General features: G+C 41.3%; 1 protein-coding gene across 5 annotated transcripts in view; it reads right to left on the bottom strand.

Moving 5' to 3' along the window:
- Positions 1-23,013, bottom strand: part of FAM149A (family with sequence similarity 149 member A) — a 56,819-nt gene that overhangs the window by 14,891 nt on the left and 18,915 nt on the right. For 2 of the 5 annotated variants that reach the window (XM_047715317.1, XM_047715337.1), the window contains 7 exons: positions 8,256-8,366; positions 7,868-8,006; positions 5,116-5,258; positions 3,230-3,355; positions 2,400-2,570; positions 1,412-1,602; positions 441-595 (listed from right to left, as the gene is read on the bottom strand). In XM_047715317.1, coding sequence (XP_047571273.1) covers positions 441-595; positions 1,412-1,602; positions 2,400-2,570; positions 3,230-3,355; positions 5,116-5,258; positions 7,868-8,006; positions 8,256-8,366 — 1,036 coding nt within the window. Of the gene's footprint in view, positions 1-440; positions 596-1,411; positions 1,603-2,399; positions 2,571-3,229; positions 3,356-5,115; positions 5,259-7,867; positions 8,007-8,255; positions 8,367-13,413; positions 13,579-13,624; positions 13,825-23,013 lie in introns of those variants that run through there. The other 3 variants (XM_047715347.1, XM_047715356.1, XM_047715328.1) reach the window with 3 other exon arrangements.

Here is a 23,013-nt window from a genome sequence, read left to right as displayed (position 1 = left end):
TACCTTTCCTTTGACTAGAATGGGGCTATATATCTCCTCAAAATACCAAATACAGTGCACTTTAAATATAAACTCAATAAATGTGGGATGAGCCCAACATATTCTCATTGACTTACTTTATTTTTTATCATTTTGGTGGGAAGACCGGAGAATTCTACAACCTTCAAATTGGCTAGAAATGTTGAGAAAAGCATTTTTTTCTCTTAAAAAATATGGAAACAGCTCCACAGCTCCAAGCAGGTCAAAAGTGTCAAATCTAAGTGTCTATCCTCTATTACAGAATATGGGGATGCTACTCACTCCATGAAAAGAGTATTTTTAAAATCTTGGCCTAATTGACAAATGGAACCAAATATTCGATAACAGAATAGCACTCGGACAAAACCGGCCAGAGGTAAAGATACTGAAGGAAAGAGAGATACTGGTCGGCAAGCCTCTACCTGAGGTGGATTGAGGTGAGAAGCCAGGGATACGCTTCGGGTTTCAGAGCTTCTGCCTGGGGGGACACTCGGTGCATCAGTGTTAACACGGGACATGAGTATCAGTGGAGATTTCTTCTCAGCTACTTTCAATTTTTCTTTCTGTTTCGTTCCTTCTGTGTCACCAAAAAAAAAAAAAAATAAAATAAAATAATAAAATAAAAAAAATCAGTATTATTAGGAAACATGTTATCGAATATATGTACTTAAAATTCACAAAGAGAATCTCAGTTTTTCAGTTACGATGAGTCTGCTATGGCTGCTGAACCCTGCAGAGAGCAGAGACCCCAACAGAGCCATTTGCTGACATGAGGCTTTTCACACACACACGCCTATCATTTCAGTGGTAGGTAGAAAACTAGGGATTATACATGGGGGCAAGAACAATTCTTGTTATTTTATCATATCTCAATCCTCTCAGTTGGAAAAAGAATATATTTAAATTAACATGAGGAGTACCCTATCATACAAACGGATTCTGTGACATTAGCCATAACGTCTACCATGGCCATTTCTAGGATTTGTTTCTTCTCAATTTCAAGTAGTTAAGAGAACATTTTATAAGGTTAAATGAAGTGATTATTAGATTACCTATGTTTCTGTTTTGCTTTACGGATGTCATAAACAATTAAAAACCAAACTCCCATTATTAGAGAAGTTATCCTAAAATTTAGAGATTTTTAAAAAGTAACTTTAACCTTCTTTCTTGTGGATTTCTATGTCATCATTCCAAAGTGCATATATATTATTTTTATAATTCAAAAAATAATGTCCTTTTTGAAGGGATTAAAGATCATTTGTGAATAAGGGAAGAAAACCTGCTTCTCTTCTCACCCGATCATGTCCTAGGTACAAGCTGGGTGGCCACACAAAACTGAGCAAGAAGAGTCTTTTTTTTCTTCTTGTTAGGGCTAAATGCTGCAAATAAGTACCTGGGAGTGTAACTTCCCAATTTTTTCGAATCAGCTCTTCCAATATCTCTACCACACTTTTCCAGACGTGATCAAACACTTCGGCGGCCACCGCATCTTTGATACAGTCGTGAGGAGAAATGGGCGGAAGTCCCTGTTTCCACCACATCCTGTGGTGGTGAGGGGATTTTTGCTCAAGACGTTCATTGTCACTAAGAACAAAAGCCACTGTAATTACTAAAAGTATCAATGGTTAAAGTTAAAATAGTGCTATTTACTTCTTTATCTCACTGATATGCACACCCATGTATATTATACTGTATAAACATAACTTTCTTTTTAAAATGGCACATTGTTGGGGCGCCTGGGTGGCTCAGTGGGTCAAAGCCTCTGCCTTCGGGTCGGGTCATGATTCCGGGGTCCTGGGATCGAGCCCCACGTCGGGCTCTCTGCTCAGCAGGGAGCCTGCTTTCCCCTCTCTCTCTGCCTGCCTCTCTGCCTACTTGTGATCTCTGTCAAATAAATAAATAAAATCTTAAAAAAAAATAAAATGGCACATTGTTACTTTCTGATGTACCCGTTTTCGATCACAGGCAACTTTTTATTATTCAGTTTTTGTAGCTTTTATCAAAAACCAACTGAAGTCTCTGTATTTAGTGCAGAGACTGGGCCTTCCTAGACTTTTGACCTTCTGGGCAGCAGCCTGAGTCTCCTCAGGGAATGAAGGTGACCATGAGCCTTGTCCACTTTCACCAACATGGTGAACACAATTCTTGTTTTCTAGCTCTGCCATGTTGTCAAAAAAGAAAAAAAAAAGGAAGCACTGATCTAGCATAGACATAACTTGCTAGGAATCCAAGAGCTTCTGGGGGTGTATTACTCTCAGAAGAATGGAAAATCTTTGGGGCAATTAAAAAATCATTAAACACTAAATGAGCATATAATCAAAATAAATTCCAAGTAAATTAATAGTATTGCACTAAGTCAATGTCAAATAAATTCTATTTACTCTTCTTTTCTGTCAAAAGCAAAATATTCTTCAATCTTTCCATCTACGTCATAAACCTCTTCTTGCAGGGGTGACCCTGCCTTCAGGTCAGCAACCCCTGGGCCATCAGGGCCTGGCAGGGCAAGGGCTGAGTACGCCGCAGGGAGTATTTGAGAACCAGAGACACACAACCTGTGGGGAAAAGCAGATCCTTTGTGAACATCAAAATATATTGCTTGCATGATTTGGATGAGTCTTTAAATAAAGTACAGAATCCCAGACCAAAATAAAAAAAAATCATTTTTTATTACATTTGATAAAATCATATCCTTCAAAGTGACATTTTAACACAGGCAACATTAAAAAATTTTAAGGGCCTCCTAAGTTACTCTATGAGTTTGCATCCCTTTCCTGTAATAAGATGATATCTTGGCACAGTCCCAGATATGTGTGTCTGGCATTGAGGGATTTATCAAAATCTGTTGTTAAGCAAAAGAAAATGGGATAGAGCTTTATTTCTTCCGCTATTGTATTGGAGCCTAGGATGGATCACAAGGGGTCAGGTTTTCATTTTGCATCTAGCCCACCTTTCAGTCTTTGAAACAAACTTTCGGAACTTAACTTCCTTGTTATCTGTATTACACACACACTCCCCATCATCATCACCATCATCATCAATCTAGAATTGGAAGCACCTTGGGGAACAAATGCTCTGTACCTGCCCTTCACTGAAATCTGAGCTTCTGAGTCAGTGGAACCAAGGCTCATGGCTAGGATAGACATGAGAAAAAAAAAAAGTAAAACTAAAATGAAATTAAAAATACTTTCAAAAGTAACTTATAGGAACCTACTCTCTGCTGTTGTGGTTGTGTCCACAGGCATCTGAGAAGGGTTTGTGGACCATGACACTAGGCTCGCTGCCCTGGAAATGTTGGAACCCTTCATCAGTTGGCACGATGAGCTGTCTTCCTAATACCCTGCAAGGTACAAAAAGGAAAAAAAAAGGAACTTACTCATATTTTTGGTTGGAAAAAGGAAAAACTCTTTGCAACATTAGAAGTCAGATGACACAATATTTTGAAGGCATGTGTATAAAGTGATACGGAATAGACTGTTAATGTGAGAAGCGCAATGGTGTCAGAGAGAAAACACAGGTTTGACGGAGAGGGAGAGGCTGTTCTTGCTACTGAAGAAGAGATCTGAGGCAAAGTTCTCAGGCTCTCTCGGCTACTGATTTCATGTGTTTGTTGTTTGTACATGAGATAAAGCAATAGTTACCTGGAGGACTGATGAGTGGTTTAGAGATAACGTGTATCAGATTCAGATAGCGAGGGTAACGCTGGGTGCACAGAAGCTTCTCTATGTTAATATTTACATAATGAATAAAACTATACAAATATATATACCTGGCATATATTCCTTGGTCTTTTCCTGTTTTAAAATTTTACATTTTATTTATTTATTTGAGAGAGAGAGAGAGAGAGCGAGCGAGCATGAGCAGGGGGGAGCAGCAGAGGGAGAGGGAGAATCAGACTCCCCACTGAGCAGGGAGCCCGATGCAGGACTCGATCCCAGGACCCTGGATTGTGACCTGAGCTGAAGGCAGACCTTAACTGACTAAGCCAGCAGGCACCCCTCCTCGCAGTCTTTTGTTTTTCCACCGTCCCCTCCTTCATTTTTATCTTAACTATATAAGACAAGAGGGACAGGAACAGGTCTGAGCTCCTAGCTTTTGGGTAAGTGCCCCGTGCCTAGAAAAGTAAGTGTCCACAATAAATATCGGGCAGATGTATTAAACTCTTCAAGACAGGGGGCTTATGAAGGACTGAATAGAAAGATTTAAAGACTAATTAGTTAAGATTTTTTTTAAGTTGCCTAGTTGAAGTAACCAGAATATCCACCTACATTTGTATGAGGGCTCTAATCTATGCTCCCCAGATGCAATACGGAGGAACTTCTGATAATGGAGATGGATTCTTCTCCTAAGTGGGTTTGGCCAAATCACTGAAAGAGGAAAAGCTCTCCTTCAGACCAAGTCTATGTTCTACACCTTTGATATGAAAAAAATAAGTGATCCTGGGGCGCCTGGATCAGATAAGGTCCAACTCTTGATATCAGCTCAGGTGTTGGTCTCAAGGTCATGAGTTCAAGCCCTGCACTGGGTTCCTCACTGGGCATGGAGCCTATTGAAAAAAGATAAATTAAAAAAAATAATAGCAACAAATAAATAATTACATACATACATACGTATATATATATATATAAAATCCCAGAGGGATTAAAAAAATAAGTGATCCTTCCTACGTAAGGAATCTTCATTAGTTAGAAGATTCATCTATCCATTCATTTGGCAAATAGTTACTGTGTTTCTCCTCCAACTCTGGCCCCGATCGAGTACTGTCCTCAGCTCTGAAGACTGACAACTTGATCACATACTAGTGAACGTGAAGGTAAAGGATCGCTTCTACCACTCTTGCATTTGTTACATACGTAATGCCTTTTTGAAAATAAGCTAGATTTGCTGCTCATGAGTTAAGACACACTTGGGTACCTGGAATGTCCCAGTATTTCCTCACACACCATTTCAAAGGCTGTGCTTTCTTAGTAAAGACATGTGACCTGGATACATATTTTGACTGGGCAATTGCTTTCAGTCAAAATATACTGTTTGTATTAAAGAGGCCAAGAGTGAGTGGTTCCAGAACCCATTTCAGAGAGTTACTCTGAACTTTCCTACCTCAGATGGAGGGATCTTCCTGCCCACTCACTGCATTCAGCCACGAGATTCTGAGTCTGAGGGCTTACTTTCCCTTCAAATAACATTTCCTCCACCTCCCAGAATAACTGCTGTACTTTCTGTGCATTGGCTTTGTCAAACTCCTGAAATAGAAATGGCACATTTTGTTACAAGACTGAAAGTTGTAGAAACACAGCCTTCATCATCATTAACACTTACGAATTTAAAGTGCCCGTTATATAAGAAGAAATATGACATGATAACAAGAACGTGGACTTTGCAGTCAGACAGGGCAGTGGCCCAATTTTTACTCTTCTGGGAAATTACATCCCACTGTTGAGATTTGGCTTCTTTAACAGTTAAATAGAGATCATTTCTACCACATGCATTATGAGACTTATTTGAGATTTTATATAGATATAAATAGAGGTAAAGGTACACATATTGAAAGACATCTATATACTCACATGTACACATACCTACAATATCTACATGTATACGTGTACACAGACATAAGTCCCTCATATAGTTGAGCATGACACACTTAAGCACAGCTGCAAAACTCCAGCTCGTTTTTCTTCTGATAATGATATCATTGAAAAGGAAAATGACTTTTATTTTTTATTTTTTCAAGATTTATTTATTTATTTATTTGAGAGAGAGAGAGAGAGAGAGCATGAGAAGTGGGAGGGTCAGAGGGAGAAGCAGACTCCCTGCCGAGCAGGGATCCCGTTGTGGGACTCGATCCTGGGACTCCAGGATCATGACCTGAGCCGAAGGCAGCCACCTAACCAACTGAGCCACCCAGGTGTCCCAAGGAAAATGACTTTTATATGAAGGGCCATTTCCCTTCTTTTAATGAAGAGCCCTGGCTATATTTTCTTTTAGGGTTGTGTGAACCTAAAATCTAATCCATAACTCAGAGCAACAAAATGCACACTCATTTTTGATACACCTGATCCAAGATGGCCAAACCGGATTGATTTTCATAGAATGATACTTAATACTTTTTTGTTTTGCACCTTCCATCAGATTGATACTATACCAGATTCCCAGACAGCAGAGGAATTGAATGATCTCTTCTAAAAGGCAAATCGGGTAAAAAACTAATATTTGCCTCTGGGGAGGGGACAGGGTGGCTGAGGCGAGGAAAAGGGCTGACTTTCAATTTCCTCTCTTTTGGCTTTTGATGCTTTTTGCAATTATTACCTATCAAAAAAGTAAGTTAAAAAGTTTTTAAATGAGGGACGCCTGGGTGGCTCAGTTGGTTAAGCAGCTGCCTTCGGCTCAGGTCATGATCCCAGTGTCCTGGGATCGAGTCCCGCATCGGGCTCCTTGCTCATCAGGGAACCTGCTTCTCCCTCTGCCTCTGCCTGCCACTCTGTCTGCCTGTGCTCGCTCTCTCTCCCTCGCTCTCTCTGACAAATAAATAAATAAAATCTTAAAAAAAAAAAAAGTTTTTAAATGAAAAGCAATTGCAGGGCCTGAAGGCATTTCAGTTGTTCCATAAATGGAAGTCATAAGAATCTCTCTGGAGAATTACATAAAAACATCTACTGAAAGAATTGTAGAATCGGGAAGGTATGAAGCAATGGTCTTCAGCCTTCTTCCTACCTGCAGACCGGGGAGTGAGGGGGGTGGTTGTTTATCACAGGTGAGCCAGTCCCGCCTTGTTGGAAAAAGCCTGAGTAGTTTGGAGCTGACTCCTTCCAGGGTCCCTCCTGCTGCTGTGGGAAGCCCCGCTGTTACACACACACCTCCCCTGCCCCCGCCTGAAGAAGTGGGCCCATTGGTGCCTTCCAAGTGGTGAACCGTTTTCAAGAGGGCAAAGGAAACCAGAACACACACCAAAAAAGTGCAGGAGTCAGAGCATCCAAGGTAATATAGTGGAGGTTCTTACATAACCACGCGGCCTTCACAAAAGGTTGGGTCCCTATTCTCAGGGGTGCTTGAGGGGATAAAGAGGCAGGAGCCTGTGGTTGGCAGAGTGCCCAATGAAAGCCTGAGCTGGAAACTCAGGTCCACAGAGCTAAGAATCCCACTCCCACAGAGAATGAAAAATAGGGTTCAAGTTAACAGCTTCTTCCAGGGTGAGAGGGGAATGTAAGAGATCTGATTTAGAATATTGGGGGGAAATTCTCCTAATTATGGTGACTTTGTACAATTTTTACTTCTCCATGTTTTCTCTTGTATTTAAGCTGCTCATTGTCAAAGTCTGTCCTGAATTTCCAGTCACAGATATGACACCTATCTATGTGATCATATTCAACATACTAGGAGGAAGGGGCTGGGAAATGGGGAAAAAAACAAAATTATCAACAGCTATGACTCTGGGTTATGTAATTATGAGAGATTTTTTTAAAGATTTTATTTATTTATTTGACAGAGAGAGATCACAAATAGGCAGAGAGGCAGGCAGAGAGAGAGGGAGAAGCAGGCTCCCTGCTGAGCAGAGAGCCTGATGTGGGACTTGATTCCAGGACCCTAAGATCATGACCTGAGCCGAAGGCAGAGGCTTAACCCACTGAGCCACCCAGATGCCCAATTATGAGTGATTTTTATTTTTCCTTATCTTATATGTATTTTTAAGTTTTTCCATGTTGTGATATGTAAACACGTTCATAGGGATAAACGCATATGTGTGTAATGGGTAATGCGTTCAAAATTGGTAAAAAGATTATTTAAAAGTAAGAAAGCAATTCCTCATTATCAACTATAATCACAGAATTATGTAAAACAGGTTGAGACATACATCATCTCTCCAAGAGTAAATGGAGCTCCTCTCAGTTGATAAGCCAGTGGTAGAACTCCGAGTCCCAGACCCTGACCAAGAGCTGTGAGCGCCTGCAGGTGTGGCGCTACCGCTTGATGGGAATGACGACCCCGATTCACTGGAGAGACAAACATAAGCCATGTAAAGACCATTTCCTGGGAAGACATTAAACTGGAAGTGGTTTTACTTCTCTGAGCCGATTTTAAAACCGATTTTAAAACACTTAATGCCGTAAGATTTCATTACACTACAAATGAAACTGCTTTTTTTTTTACTCTTAGAAATGCAATCCTGATTTTGCTCCCTATACTCACTCTGAGTATGTTTTGATTTTGCAATCTGAAGCAGGCAGCGTGCTCATTCTTACCAGGTATATGTAGCAATGGCTTTCTGCACATTGCTTGTAAAATGTGTAGGTAAAGGATCTTTGTTTTTCACAGACAAACTTTGCTTTCCGGAGCCTTCTGACAGTCCTCTTCTGAAAAATAAAATAAATATGAAAAGAATATCTAATGTAATACTTTTATTTGTGAAAACTTTTAAAACGTCCTTCTGCATAAAGTTGCTCCTCTCCTCTCGTCATGTTCCCCGAAACACACATGTTCGCATGTGCACGAGCCCATACCTACACCCACATCCTCCCACACCCCATAGCCTCAAGAAACTGAGGCCTGGGGCCTTACTACTCTTATTTTTCTTAGAACAAAGTTTCCATGAACTTACAGGCTCCTTTATGTAAAAAGGAAAAACAAACAAACAAACCCAACAACTTTTTTGTGACTGGACCAGACTCTTAAAAGTTGCCCAAAACTCTGGGCAGATACAGCCTCATCCCAAGGCAAATGCAACATGAGCTGGATTTCAGGTCCCACTTGTCCTTTGACCAGTGCCCAGTGCCCTTGTGATTACAAAAGCAACCAGCCTTACAGGAAAAAAAAAACAATAATTCCATATTAATTCTAAAATATATTAAATTCTCTTTAATCACTAAACCCATGAATGAATCAAAAATATGACTGAAACACACAAGCAATAACTCATTTTAATTTGATGCCATTGTTTGGTTTGTAGCCTGATGTGCAGAGAGTTTTAAAATATGAAAATTAATGGAAAACTAACACAGAAGAAATCTCAAAACTTTAAATAAAGTAGTAAGCCTGACTGGTATATGGAAGTTAGTGTTAATCATTAAAATGCCCTCTCACTGAACCTCTTAAAACATTTACTTCCCTCTTAGTCAAAGTAGCTTCCTAACATTTAACAGTAAACACCTTGTATTCTTTTATAGAAATAATATTTTCCCACACAAATAACTCATATTTTATATTAACTGAAGATATGGTGGTGATTTGGGGAAAAAAAAAAGTTAACTTTCAATGTTTCTAAGAGGGATACCACAGTAAAATTCATTAAAAAAAAGTTTGCTGTGTCATTGATTAAAATGGTGCCTATCCTTGTTCTGTGGGGAGCCTGCTTCTCCCTCTGTCTCTGCCTGCCACTCTGTCTGCCTGTGCTCGCGCTCTCTCTCTCTCTCTCTCTCTGACAAATAAATAAATAAAATCTTAAAAAAAAAAATGGTGCCTAATTTACAACACTTGTATTTCAGAACGTAAATGGAGTTTTAAAAAATATTAATACAGGGAATAGATTCTGTCCTTAGTTATGTACCTATAGTACTCCACAACAAAGGAATTTGAAACACAAGTTCATTACTACAAGAGGCTAGCAAGACCTCTGCCTTCCATGCGTATGCCCTGTACGAGAGAAGAACAGAATTGTAGAATTTTTTTTCCCTCCTTATTGCTCATATATATTTTAAGTCCAATCAAGCGGTTCTGAGGATAAAGGTGCTAAGAGAAAAGAATACAGGACAAGCTTTTATGCTAACAAACTGCTTTACCTTTGACCTTGTTTAGTTGCTTCAACACCATTAATTATTTATCATCTCCATGTGACTCAATAACTCTCTAAATAAACAAACAAAAAAAACCAACCCCACTTATGATGAAAAAAGAGACCTTAGCTAAAACCTACATCAACAAGAGCTGCTTTGAGCATTAAGAAATATATGCAGGCATATGAGTTAATCTGCTTCTTCCTGAGTTAAACCCCAGGATGGTGAATTAAAATAAAATATATTCCTTCATAATAATCTGTGTAAGTGGGGCACCTCGGTGGCTCAGCCGGTGAAGCACCTGCCTTTGGCCTAGGACATGATCCCTGGGTCCTGGGATGGAGCCCCACATCAGGCTCCCTGCTTCACGGGGAGTCTGTTTCTTCCTCTCCCTCTGTCTGCTGCTCCCCCTGCCTGCGTTCTCTCTGTCTGTCAAATAAATAAATAAAATCTAAAAGAAAAAAAAATCATCTTTATAAGAATAACAAAGGTAGCTTAGAATCCTGCTTTGGCCCTGATGGGCTAGTCCCTCCAAGCAAGTTGCTTCTCCTCTCTTGGAGCCACTACACACATCATCAGTAAAGCAGTGACAATATAGTCAACGTTGTCCTACAGTTGCTGTGAGACCTCACTTAGATCAAGTGTGGAAAGTGTCTGCGTGATCCATACTGGGTCAATCAGGCTTCTCCTGCCACCTGCTATCCCTACCATGTGCTCCTCGATGAAAACACTGAGCTGTTTCTTTGAACCTCCCGCAGCATTTCATATCATATAGATCTCTTTCCGGCCCTCAGCTTTTTATTGGGATGATTCTGACACTTGATTATCTTTTTTTATCAGCAGCACCTAAAGGAATGTCTGTTACCTATAGATGCTCCAGGTTCGCTGAGAGAATCAACATGTAAAGATTCAATTAGCGAGCCAAACAAAGACCACATTTTTACCCTGTGAATTCATGCTTACGACAGAAAGATTACGTTGTGACCAGACACAAACATACTCTTCCAGTTCAAGACATCTCTGGCAATGTGTTGCTCCTTTATAAAGGACCAGAGTTCACAGCTCTTGGGGTAACTGCTATCTGCCAAAATGACTTTTACAACTGAATGGTTGTGATGAGGGAGAAGAAGGCTGGCTGAGGACAAAGCAAAAGCTGGCACCTTACACACCTTCTCCCCACCCCCACCCCCACCTTGGGGACATGTGTGACATCCCTCAGGCACTCCTGGCTGCCCTAAAAGGAAAACAAATAGTTAACTTGTAGACATCACAATCCTGCAAGACAGGAGTCTCCCTTGGTTTATAAAAGTCCTAGTGATTAACAACAAAGAAGCTATCTTATCAATAGCATAACTTCCAGAGACAAGCAACTCAGCTCCTACAGCCCTAACACTGCCCTCCCCTCTATTAAACTGAAGGAGGCTGAGATGAAAGGAAATATAAATAAAGTTAAATTTCTTCTAAACCTAAAGCTCACTGACAAGGACGCTTGGTAGGAGGAATGTGACATTCCCCCAGGAAACTCCCGACTGTCTTCATGTTAGTGCCTCATTAGAGGTAAAAACAGCCTTGGCTTGACAATAACCAGGCCTCCAGTATCCTGACAGTCTTCTGAACACCCCCTTTGTCCTCACCTACCCAACTCCTGTGTATATAATCAGCCACGCCTCAGGATAGCGGGGCAGCAGCTCTTTCTGCCCACGGGTCCTGTCCCTGTGCTTTAATAAACCGCCATTTTGCACCCAAGATGTCTCAAGAGTTCTTTCTTGTCATTGGCTCCGGACCTCACCTCACCGAACCTCACCTATGTTCTAGAACTTCATTAGTTGGATGAAATGGTTTCTTGCTTTCGGCACCTCCTCTGCCTTTTGTGTGACTGGAAAACAAAATTCACTAAGCAGACACATGCCTGTTTGTTTTGTTTCCAATGAACAATAATCACTTCCTCCAGAAAATTCACCTTTTGTGGGGGGGGGGGCGGCAGGGGGAGGTGGGAGAGGAGGGAGTTTTTCCAACCTAAGAAAATGATTTACAAAATGAAAGAACGACTTCCTCTCTTCATATGACACCATATCCTTTCACAGATGGCATCACTACTCACTTTGAAGAGCTGATGACAGATCTGTAAGATGCAGGGATGGAGTGGGAGGGTGCAGGGGTAGGAACTACTGTAAAATGTATGCCCTCAACCACCATCTACTTCTCTATTATTTCTTCGATTTTTTTTCTCCTCGCTCTTCCTGTCTCATCTCCTTCAAAAGCCTATTTCTGAGGAACTTCTTGAACTTCAGAGTTCATCTGACCAGAGAGTTCAGAAAAATTCTGAAGAGGAACTTGAACCTGTTAATGCCGTGACTACCCAAGGTCACCAAGAAGATAAGGAGGGAGCTGCTCCCTGGACCCAGGCCATCTGAATATCTCCCCAGGGACCCCAAATTGCTGATGTTGTTACCTAAAAACAGAATGGATTCAATCTGCCTTTTATTTTTTCTTCTTTGCTCGGAATCTTTGATTTCTCTCCAACCATTGTACTGTTACTTCATGCATAACACGGAACATTTTTAATTCCCTGTGAACTATCAATTCCTACATAAATGATGCAGTCTAAAAAAGTGTACAGGATTTAGAGGATGTGTGAAAAACCTTCAAACTTGGAAGTGGTGGAAAGTCTATTAAGCTTTTATTACATTATACATGACATATAAGTTTTTTTTTTTTTTAAAGATTTTGTTTATTTGACAGAGAGAGATCACACGTAGACAGAGAGGCAGGCAGAGAGAGAGAGAGAGGGAAGCAGGCTCCCTGCTGAGCAGAGAGCCCGATGCGGGACTCGATCCCAGGACCCTGAGATCATGACCTGAGCTGAAGGCAGCGGCTTAACCCACTGAGCCACCCAGGCGCCCATGACATATAAGTTTTACATGAGTTCCTGTCTATACTGCTTAAATTTTAGAGATGTTAAAAAACTGCTAATAGGTACATTTAAGGCTGTTCGTTTGGAAACAGGACTTGGGTTTTGGGGTGGACTGAAGGGCACCCCTGGAACCATATGGCCCTAATTTGTCGGTGCATCAAAGTGAAGGCTGGGTACCAATCTCAGTGTCAAGATAATAACTCTAGTATATAGTTTTACTTTTTAAAATTTGTCTCTTGATAGCTCACAAACCCTCTGCCACTTTGCCTTGTAGACGTTCAGTATCAAACAGTGATCGAAGCTTTCACAATTTTGGATTTCTACTTAAAAGGACTGCCTGAAATGAACACTTGTATTCTGAATGGGTTGAAACACAGGATGGTTTTCTGGGTGGACTGGCTCTCGCGAAGCCCCTCTTCCCACAAAACGCTCGGCGCCGCCCTAACTTAATACAAGCACATCCTAGAAGCAACTGCAGCTCTCGGGACTGATGGAGAATCTGTCATCTCAGACACCACGGATGCTTCTCAGTGCAAGGGCGCAGCTTCGCTTGGGAAAGCGAGGTGATGTCAGGACGAGAGATTTCATGAATGGATTCGGGGAAACAGACCAGATGGATTCCAGCTTTGCAGCCACGAAAAAAAAGAATCACACACATGGCACAAAAATATGACACGACAGAGTTCATCCCACTTCCCTTGCCAGATCAAGACTTACCCAATCACAATCAGCCCCAGGCCTGCGCTCGCGTCCTGGAGGCTGGGCCCAGCGCCCCGAAGCCTGGGCGCCTCCGGGCGCTGACACCCAGCGCGGGTCCCCTGCAGGCGGCGGGCGGCCGTGAGCCCCCGCGCCCCCGGGGCTTCCGCTCCCCGCCCGCCCAGCCCTGCGCCCCCAGCCTGCTAGTCCTGCGCGGGCAGCCGAGTCGCACCCAGGAAGCTCGAGCCTTGAGCGGCGCGGCCAGAGGCGCTCCGAGCCGGGTCTGCGCCGCCCATAGGCGCTGCTGCTCGCGGGGTGCCCCGACCGCCTTCCTCTCCAGGTCCTACAGCCCCGCACCAGCCAGATTCCGGCGCGGCCGGGCGACGCTTCGCGTCCCTCGGAGCACGCCCTTCCCTCCTCCTCCAGCGCCGCAGCGCCCTTCGCGGAGGTTGACCGGGGACTGGCGGCAGGTCGCCTGCGCTCCCCGCCCCACCCACCGCTTCCCTGCCCCGCGTCCGCCTTCCAAGTTCCCAGGAACCTAACGTTGGAAAAGTCCTGCTGCCAGAGGCCCGATTTTACAAGCCAGTGACCTGAGCTTTGGCCGCCAGCCACTCGGCCTCTCGGCATCCGACCTGCCGCCCTCCCTGCGCCTCCACTGGGTACCGTCTGGCCTTGTCACCCTTCCCCGGGGTGGGGGGGGCGGTGGAGGGGGGGCCAGTCTCGGCGGGAGGTCTGTCGCGACAGGTGTTTGCTATCCTTCATTCATTTTTTTTTTTAAGATTTTATTTATTTATTTGATAGAGAGATCACAAGCAGGCAGAGAAGCAGTCAGAGAGAGAGGAGGAAGCAGGCTCCCTGCTGAGCAGAGAGCCCGATGCGGGGCTCTATCCCAGGACCCTGAGATCATGACCTGAGCTGAAGGCAGCGGCTTAACCCACTGAGCCACCCAGGCGCCCCTATCCTTCATTCTTTTAAGTAGACCTGTAACTAACAAGAGAAAACCCGAGAACTACAGAAAGATTTCCCCTATCCACCTCCTCCTATGAAAGGATTCCTAGTTGGGCAGGGGTGCCGTGGGGAGGGGTAGGAGGAAGGAGTTTAAAAAAAAAAATGGTCTCAGACCTGGTAAATGCAAGAGGCTAATCTGGTTAACAGAATCTCTGGGTCAAAGATTTGTTTCTCTCTCTCTCTCCATCTTCAAACAGATGCTTGACCTCATCCAAACCAGTAACTTCTCTACAAAGCAGCGAGCATAGCTGTGTTCACGTATGTGTGCTTGTCTCCGTCTTGGAGTCACACAATTAATTATGCCAGGACCAAAGTCACTGAACCCTATGTTGTGAGACAGGAAAATGACCAAGCCACCATATTTATAAACTGAAAAAAATAGGAATGAGTAGCTTAAGGAAGACACATAAGCAAAGGGTCAAAGTGCGGGCACTTCCTATGGCATGCCTTTCCCCACTAAAAGATTTTTCATAATTGCAATGAGTGAAATGGATGCTGGTACTTTGCAGCCTGTCCAGTATATCCATTCTCCTTTGATCTGAGGCCTTCTGAGTCTGCAAAGCAGCCCATCTAGTCCTGTGCAACTTCCTGCACTAACAAAGGTCTACCCTGCCGCTTCCGTTTGTTAGTGAAAAATCCGGTTGATTTATTTTTAATCTTTTAAGGAACAACCCTAAGAGGACGATTAGAAACCACTACCAAAAACGAAACAATCCATTTCTGGAAATACTGGAACCCTCACCACATTTACCACCATGAATACTCAGTTTCGAGGTGGTAAATGGTTATAAACCCCCAAATAAATAAGATTTTAAATCCTGATCCATACATATGTGTATATACGTGGGGAGTGTGCATGTGTGTGTCTATCAGGAAAACTGCTGGTGTCCGGAGTCAACACATGCCCATGAATACTATGGAAATGAAAAGGGAGATCTGACGGAGAAACAAAAGAAGAAGATTATGATCCAGACACATGCTGGCTGCTTTATATGTACGTTGTTTTGTTTAATTTTTTAACACCCATGCTAAGTAGTTACTATCATCCAATTTTACTGATGAAAATACTGAAGGCAGAGACCTTAATTAAAATGGTCCAGGTCTCTCAACTAGGATGTGGCATGTGTGTGTACGTGTGTGTGTGTTGTCCCAGGTATCCACTATTGCGCCACAAACTACCCCAAATCTGGTGAACTGAAACAAGTCATTTTGTTCCACTCACAAAGCAGAGCAGTCAGGAATTCCGGCGAGCCTTGGCCATGTGGTTCATCTGCTTCACGTGGCACTGTGGCTCCGTGGCATTGCTCCGTGGTATTCAACTATAGCCTCCGGGCTGGTCTGGAGATTTCTGGGAGTCTCGCCCACATGGTGGGTAGCACTTTGGGTTACTTTGGGAGGGCTGGAAGACTGGGCACAGCTGGGCCCTTCTCTCACGTAGTCTCGGGACCTCCCTGGGTCTTGTCTCCAGCAGGGCGGTTAGAATTCCCACATGGCAACTCAGGGCTCTTAGAAACCGCTCTATTAAAGGCTGGCTCCGATCAGGCACAGCGTCACCTACACTGTACTCCATTATCAAAGCATTCACATGTTCAAAGCTTTGGAACATAGAACCCATCTCTCAATGGGAAGGGTTGGGTCAAAGCCCATTTTTACTCCACCATTTCCAGACATTAATCCCATGCACAATATACTCGGGCTGCTCAAAATGCCCTAAAATTTGACCACTTCAGTCATCTTCAAGTGAGGATGAAGAGAGTCCGACCTCCTTAGGAGCATCTCCTGTGGATCTGAAGACCTGCGAACAGAAGAGAGCAGCCAGCGGTCTTCCTCATGCACAGTGAACAACGGACAGACAGAGACCCAAGAACCACAGCTAACACTGCTGTCCCAAGGGAGGGGCAGTGGGAGACACAGCGGTTACTGGTCCGTGGCTATTTGAGTCCAAGGAGGCTCCTGTTTCCAGTGTCTTCATTAGGACCCACTTCTGCTCCCAGCTTCCTCCTGGGTCTCTGCTCTGCCTTCTGGGCTCTCGCTTCCACCCTCTGAGTTATCCTCATGAGGAAGAAATGGCCCCGGTTTGCACCTGAGTAGGCCCTCAGCCTGCTTCTGTCCAGAGTGGCTTCTAGTCCCAGCCGACGTGCTTCTACCACTCCGCTCACATAATCCCCTCGCGTGACGTGTGTGCTTTCCTGTGAATGTCTTCAGAGCTCACTCCGTTAGCCATAAGCCACCCTGACTTTTCTCTCTGGGGCAGGTCATTGGGGCAACTTGGAGGCTGCCGTGGGACAAGGCCCTTAAAACCCCTAAATCTTCCTGAGGCTTTTAGTTAGCCAGACCTTTGGTCTCACCTTTACCGCGGCCCCATATCTGTTCTGCACATGGAGGTCATTTCTTAATTTTGCTCAGAGAGACTGTGAGGTTGAAACAGCTTACTTTCCAAACCTAACATGTCCTGGCTCTTACATTTCTTATGAAATCTGCTCAAAAATTGGACAGTTCCTTCTCTAGTGCATATCTCTCTTCTCTCAAATTTCAAAACCCAAAGCAACACTGATTTAGAGAAGTGAATCATAGGATCCTCCCACTGGATTGGTCTAGGGTGGTGTGCTCCAGAAGAGATATAATGGGAGCCACACACATATTTGTAAATTTTCTTGTGTCTACATTAATCAAGTTAAAATAGTTGAAATTAATTTTAATACTTTATTTAATCCAATAGATCTAAAATATTATCATTTCAACATGTAATCAATATAAAATAATTAGGATATTTTAAATACTTTTGGGGGGACACTCTCTTTGAAATCCGGTGTGTATTTCAAACTTACAGCACATCCCAATTAGGACGAGCCACATTTCAAGTGCTTATTCACTACATGTGGCTAGTGACTTTTGTACTGGACAGTAGCCCAAGAGAATAAAATCCCTTGACTTTTATTTTTAATTTGGCTTAAACATTTTAAGACTCCATCATTCTTAGCCAGGCCTGAAACTGTGAGATAGATAGATAGAAACATACATACATACACACATGTATATGAGAATATGTATGTATTCTCTTCTAAACACACACATATTCTATGTAGTTATCAAAAAAATCATCAACACACAGTTAGAGGCTTAACTGCACATCAGAACTGAAAGCTACTGATTCTGTCAGTTTATCCTTGAAGATACACTGAAATATACATAGCAGAAAAAAATTCATTAAAAAAACTAAAGATATTATACATTTGAATATGATTTATAAAAGAAAAACATTTTTCTCAATGTACAATGTTATTTGTACTTAGTACATACAATTTTCATCCTTTATTGATTACTTAAACCATAATTGAAAACTGGAAGTAAAAAGCGATTTCTGCATTCTTGTTTGACTGTTTTATATTCTAATGCGCGCAGGGGGCTTGGGATCAATAATGACAGGAATTAAATAGGAGACCTCAATTCCTACAATAAGGATATCAGGATCTGCCTTAGCCGATTTTGGAGACTTCATTAGGATGAAGTGAAATTGTACATGTGATCACCCTCTGAAAATCTATTAGTCATTTAAGGATATAGCAATAGTTACAAGCAATATTTAAATTGTCTAAAAATTGATCTGATTGGAAATTCTGGCTTTGCCTTGCTCAAGCCAGGGAATCCTGAGCTGGTAATGATTCTCTGAGCATACATTGTCAAAAACAAGTCTTATATTATTCTCTTCCTTGTAGAGTTGCATGAATTTAATGATTTTTCAGGAGTGCATGTGAATGCATAAAACATTGTAACTTAAAGCATTCCCCCTTTCAGCTCTCCAAACACTGAGTTACTTCCAGTGAGAGTTTAAAAGGAAAAGTGAGTGGAGAGTTCACTTGGGTTCATTTCATTCTTACGCAGTTGCAATTACAAATGTTGTATATAGACTTTTGTATTTATCCAGTGCAGGCAGCCTTGCCTTTGCACAGGTAGCATGCAAACGGAAACTGTGATCATCAGAACTGTGTCCTCGTTTTGCAAATATATACATGTAGATACACATGTATTTTCTTTCTCCACCACAGAGCTGTCCCCTGCAGCAATGAACGCACCTAGCACCTAGATCTTGGTTTCTAGTACCATTCTCCAATAGGAGGAGCTAGGGTTCCTTGGAGAAAGATGATTCCAGGGCTGGGGCAGGGAAAATACAAAAATATACCTGGAGCATTCATAATGCCAGAAAATAAGGAAGTACTCAAAACCTACAAAAGAGTGGGGGCATGTCAGAGGGACTCAGGAACCAACCTGAAAGAGCCCTGGATAGCTAAAGCTGAAATAATTTGAGTAACAGGGGCGCCTGGGTGGCTCAGTTGGTTAAGCGACTGCCTTCGGCTCAGGTCATGATCCTGGAGTCCCAGGATTGAGTCCCACATCGGGCTCCCTGCTCGGCGGGGAGTCTGCTTCTCCTGCTGAACTCTCTCCTCTCATGCTCTCTCTCAAATAAATAAATAACATCTTAAGAAAAATAATTTGAGTAACAAAATAAATAATGTGGTATTGAATTATAGTCCAAGGAGCAAAATAAATATCTGTGAGTACATACTGATATAAATAAGCGAATGAACAAATCAATAAATGGAGGGAAAGAGGTGAATCTCTTACGAATGAATTATAAACAAATTATGTAGTTGCCCCTTCTTTTAGGAGATGGAGCTTAACACCTCCTGGCTTCAGCCTTGAGTGTGGGCTTGATTCCAAAGAGTAGAGTACAAAAAGGGGGCAAGACGACTTTATAGGGGAGAAACCTGACAAGCACTCCCTCAGCCAGGGGATCAAGGCCAACATCATTAGTGATGAGTCATGATGACAGCATGTCCTGAAGAAGATATGAAGATAATGTCACTTCATCTCTGTGGTCTTCCTCCCAGAAACCCATAATCGCAGTCTAATCATGATAAAAACGTAAGACAACTTCTAATTGAGAAACATTCTATAAAATACTGTACTCTTCAAATTCTCAAAGTGGTCAAAACAAGAAAGGTCTGAGAAACTGTCTCAAACCAGAGAATACTAAGGAGACATGATGATTAAATATAATGTGGTATCCTGGATAGGATCCTGGAACAGAAGAAGGACATTGGGGAAAAATTGGTTGTAATGGCTAACTTTAAATCAGTGGACTTTGAATAAAGTAGATAATCCTCCATAACATGGGTGGGCCTTGTCCAATCAGTTGAAGCTTTTAAGAGAACAAAGATAAGGATGACTTTCTTAAACAAGAAGGAATTCTGCAAACAGACTGCCTTTGGACTCAAACTGTGACTCTTCCCCGAGGTCCCCAGCCTGCCAACCTACCCTGCAGAATTTAGACTTATCAAGCCTCCAATATCATGTGAGCCAATTCCTTAAGATAAATCACTCACTCTCTCTCTCTCAAAATACATCTTTCCGTATAAATGTATAAATACAGGAGCAGATGTAGACATAAAGATGCATCCTATTCTGTTTCTCTGGAGAATCCCGGCCTAATACACTGGTGAAATTGGAATGAAATGTGAATTTTAGTTAAGAATAATGCATCAATTATGGTTCATTATTTGTGACAAATGAACTATTCTAGTATAAGATGTTAATAGGGAGCAACTTTTCTGTACATAAAACTGTTCTAGAATAAAGTCTATTTTAAAAATGCATGCAATAAACTATTCTACACATTTAAATATATTTCACAAGTTAATAACTACTTTATAAGAAGACCAATAAAGCAATATTATGTTTTATTATTTTAATGTGAAGAGTATAATAATCTTATGCTGTGTTAGGTAAACTGTGAAGTCCATAGCTTATAGAAAATTATAGAAAAAAATGTAGAATTTATATATATATATACACATATATGTGTGCATGTATATATATGTATATATATACTTTTTTTTTTTTGAGAGAAAGAAGGAGTGGCAGGTGGAAAGGGGCAGATAGAGAGGGAGAGAGAGAATCTTATGCAGGCTCCATGCTTGGCTCCATGTTGGGCAATGTGGAGCTCATTCTCACAATCCTGAGATCATGACCTGAGTTGAAACCAAGAGTTGGACACTTAACGAACTGAGTCACCCAGGCGCCCCTAAAATTAATACATTATTTAACGTAAAAATGAAAAAAAATTACCTAGGTAATAAAATTTATAAGAATTACCTAGGTAAAAAAATTACCTAGGTAATAAAATTTATAAGAAAATTTATAATCAAATTTATAAAATAAAATTTATAAGAATTATAATAAACTACAGTAAGTTATATCAGATATTAAATAGCAACAGAAATGTTTTATATAAATTTTTTCTAAGAACAAACTATGTAAAGCAAAATATAACTACATTATCTGACTCCTTTAGGATTGAAATGTTTGCTGTGATCCCACTAGAGTGCCACTAGATGTCAATCTTTCCCATTTTTAATACTGAAGAACATGCCCAGGTGGATTTTAATACCATGTATGTCTTTTTGCAAGGTTTAGGATTTAGTGAAGTTTCTTTCCAGCGCAGATATGGAATACTGTTTGGATCAAACATCACTACTGCAGTGCACGATATCTAGTATGCACAGCTGACAGAAAATATCAAGACACTAACATTGTCTGTCCATGGAGCGCCAACACTTTGGTAGCAAATAGGCTCGGGGACCGACTTCACTTACTTCTAAACCTTAACAACACCGTGATGGGTGTTGTTTTAAGTACAGAGAAGAAAACTGAGGGTGAGCAATATAAGTGAATTATCGAGGACAAACAGTTTTTTCCAGATCTGTCTAGTCCGAGTTCAAAAGTTTGTCCTTTCTAAGATTCATCTCTGATCTAATTTGCAGCTTTCTGTTGAAGTTCCTTCTCTCATAAAGATGTTCTATGGACCTCTCTTTGGATATACCAAACATGTTCTATATTAACATTCGATAACATTTCCTGAAGACTAACCACATCCCCATCCCTGCTTTAAAGCACTCGAAACGAGTTAGTGCATTTAAGTTTCACAATGAATTCTTTGAAGAGGAAATACTTTTAGAACCATTTTGTAGATTGGCAAATTGAGGCACAAAGAAGTCAATGACATGACAGAGCTAACATTCTGATTTAAGCTACTGAAGACAAAGCTTATTCAATGCCCCACTTCAGTCTTTTATGCATGGCCTACCCCTCACAAGCCCTCTATGAAAGATTTGGAGGAGCTCAAGCACACTACATTTAACAAAGCATATAGAAAAGGTTTTAAATTTAGAGGAATGTTGCATCTGAAAAGAGTAACAGAGGGAAAAATTATTAGACTTTCAATATGAAGACTATAAAACACTTAGAAAGTCCTAAGTAATCTATGAGGTTGATAGGCTATATATATAAGATACAGAATTTGTATTTTATTCAAAACAAAACACCTAAATTGGTTATTTAGAAATCCAGCAATTTCTAAATTAGTGCTGCAGTCTATTAAGGACAACAATTTTTGGGTAAGAGCATATGAAATTGTCAGTCATGTACTGTTTGAATCAGAAAACCAGAAATTTTATCCATCAACCTAATACACTGGATAAATGGATTTAATAACATTCTGTAATCCGTATTTTTTTCTTACTTTTAAATATTAACTTTACCATACTATTATAGTAGAAAGTGATAGAAGAGACAAAGAATCTGAAAAATGTCTTTTTTTTTAATTTTAAAAGATTTTATTTATTTATTTGACAGAGAGAGATCACAAGTAGACGGAGAGGCAGGCAGAGAGAGAGAGAGAGGGAAGCAGGCTTCCTGCTGAGCAGAGAGCCCGATGTGGGACTTGATCCCAGGACCCTGAGATCATGATCTGAGCCGAAGGCAGAGGCTTAACCCGCTGAGCCACCCAGGCGCCCTGAAAAATGTCTTATAAATATTTTTATAAAGAATTCATCAGGGGCACCTGGGTGGCTCAGTGGGTTAAGCCTCTGCCTTCGGCTCAGATCATGATCTCAGGGTCCTGGGATCGAGCTCCGCATCGGGATCTCTGCTCAGCAGGGAGCCTGCTTCCCTTTCTGTCTCTGCCTGCTGCTCTGCCTACTTGTGATCTCTCTCTCTCTCTCTGTCAAATAAATAAATAAAATCTTAAAAAAAAAAAAACGAATTCATCAGACTTTCAAAGTGAAAAAAACTACCTACATATATTCTATGAAGAGTTTATTTTCCCCCAATGCAGAATCAATGTAGTCAAAGTTTTCAAAAGAGTGTTTTTAATGTTTAATTTCACTCATTCTTTTAATTAGTGGAGCAGAAAATGAAGACTTGGTAATAATTGCTAGATCACTATTATAAGTTTCAGTTTCATTTGATGTCATTAAAATATTAAAATACAGTTGATCTTCATTATTTATGGATTCCGTATTTGTGAATTCACCTACTTGCTAAAATTTATTTGTAATTCCAAAATTAATACTCAGGGTGCTTTCACACTTATTCAAAGACATGCGCAGAGCAGCAAAAAACCTGAGTTGTCTGAATTGCACGTTCTCAGCTGAGGTGGAACAAAGCAGCATTTCCCTTCTCAGTTTTGCTCTAACACTATGAAGTACCCTCTTTGTAGTCTGTTTAATGCCATGGTTTGTTTTGTTGTTGTTGTTGTTTTGCATTTTGTGTTTT

This window comes from Lutra lutra, chromosome 2 (genome assembly GCF_902655055.1).
Source record: "Lutra lutra chromosome 2, mLutLut1.2, whole genome shotgun sequence".
NCBI lineage: Eukaryota > Metazoa > Chordata > Mammalia > Carnivora > Mustelidae > Lutra > Lutra lutra.
Note: the sequence above shows the minus strand (reverse complement) of the source record. Positions and strands in the feature narration are given on the sequence as shown.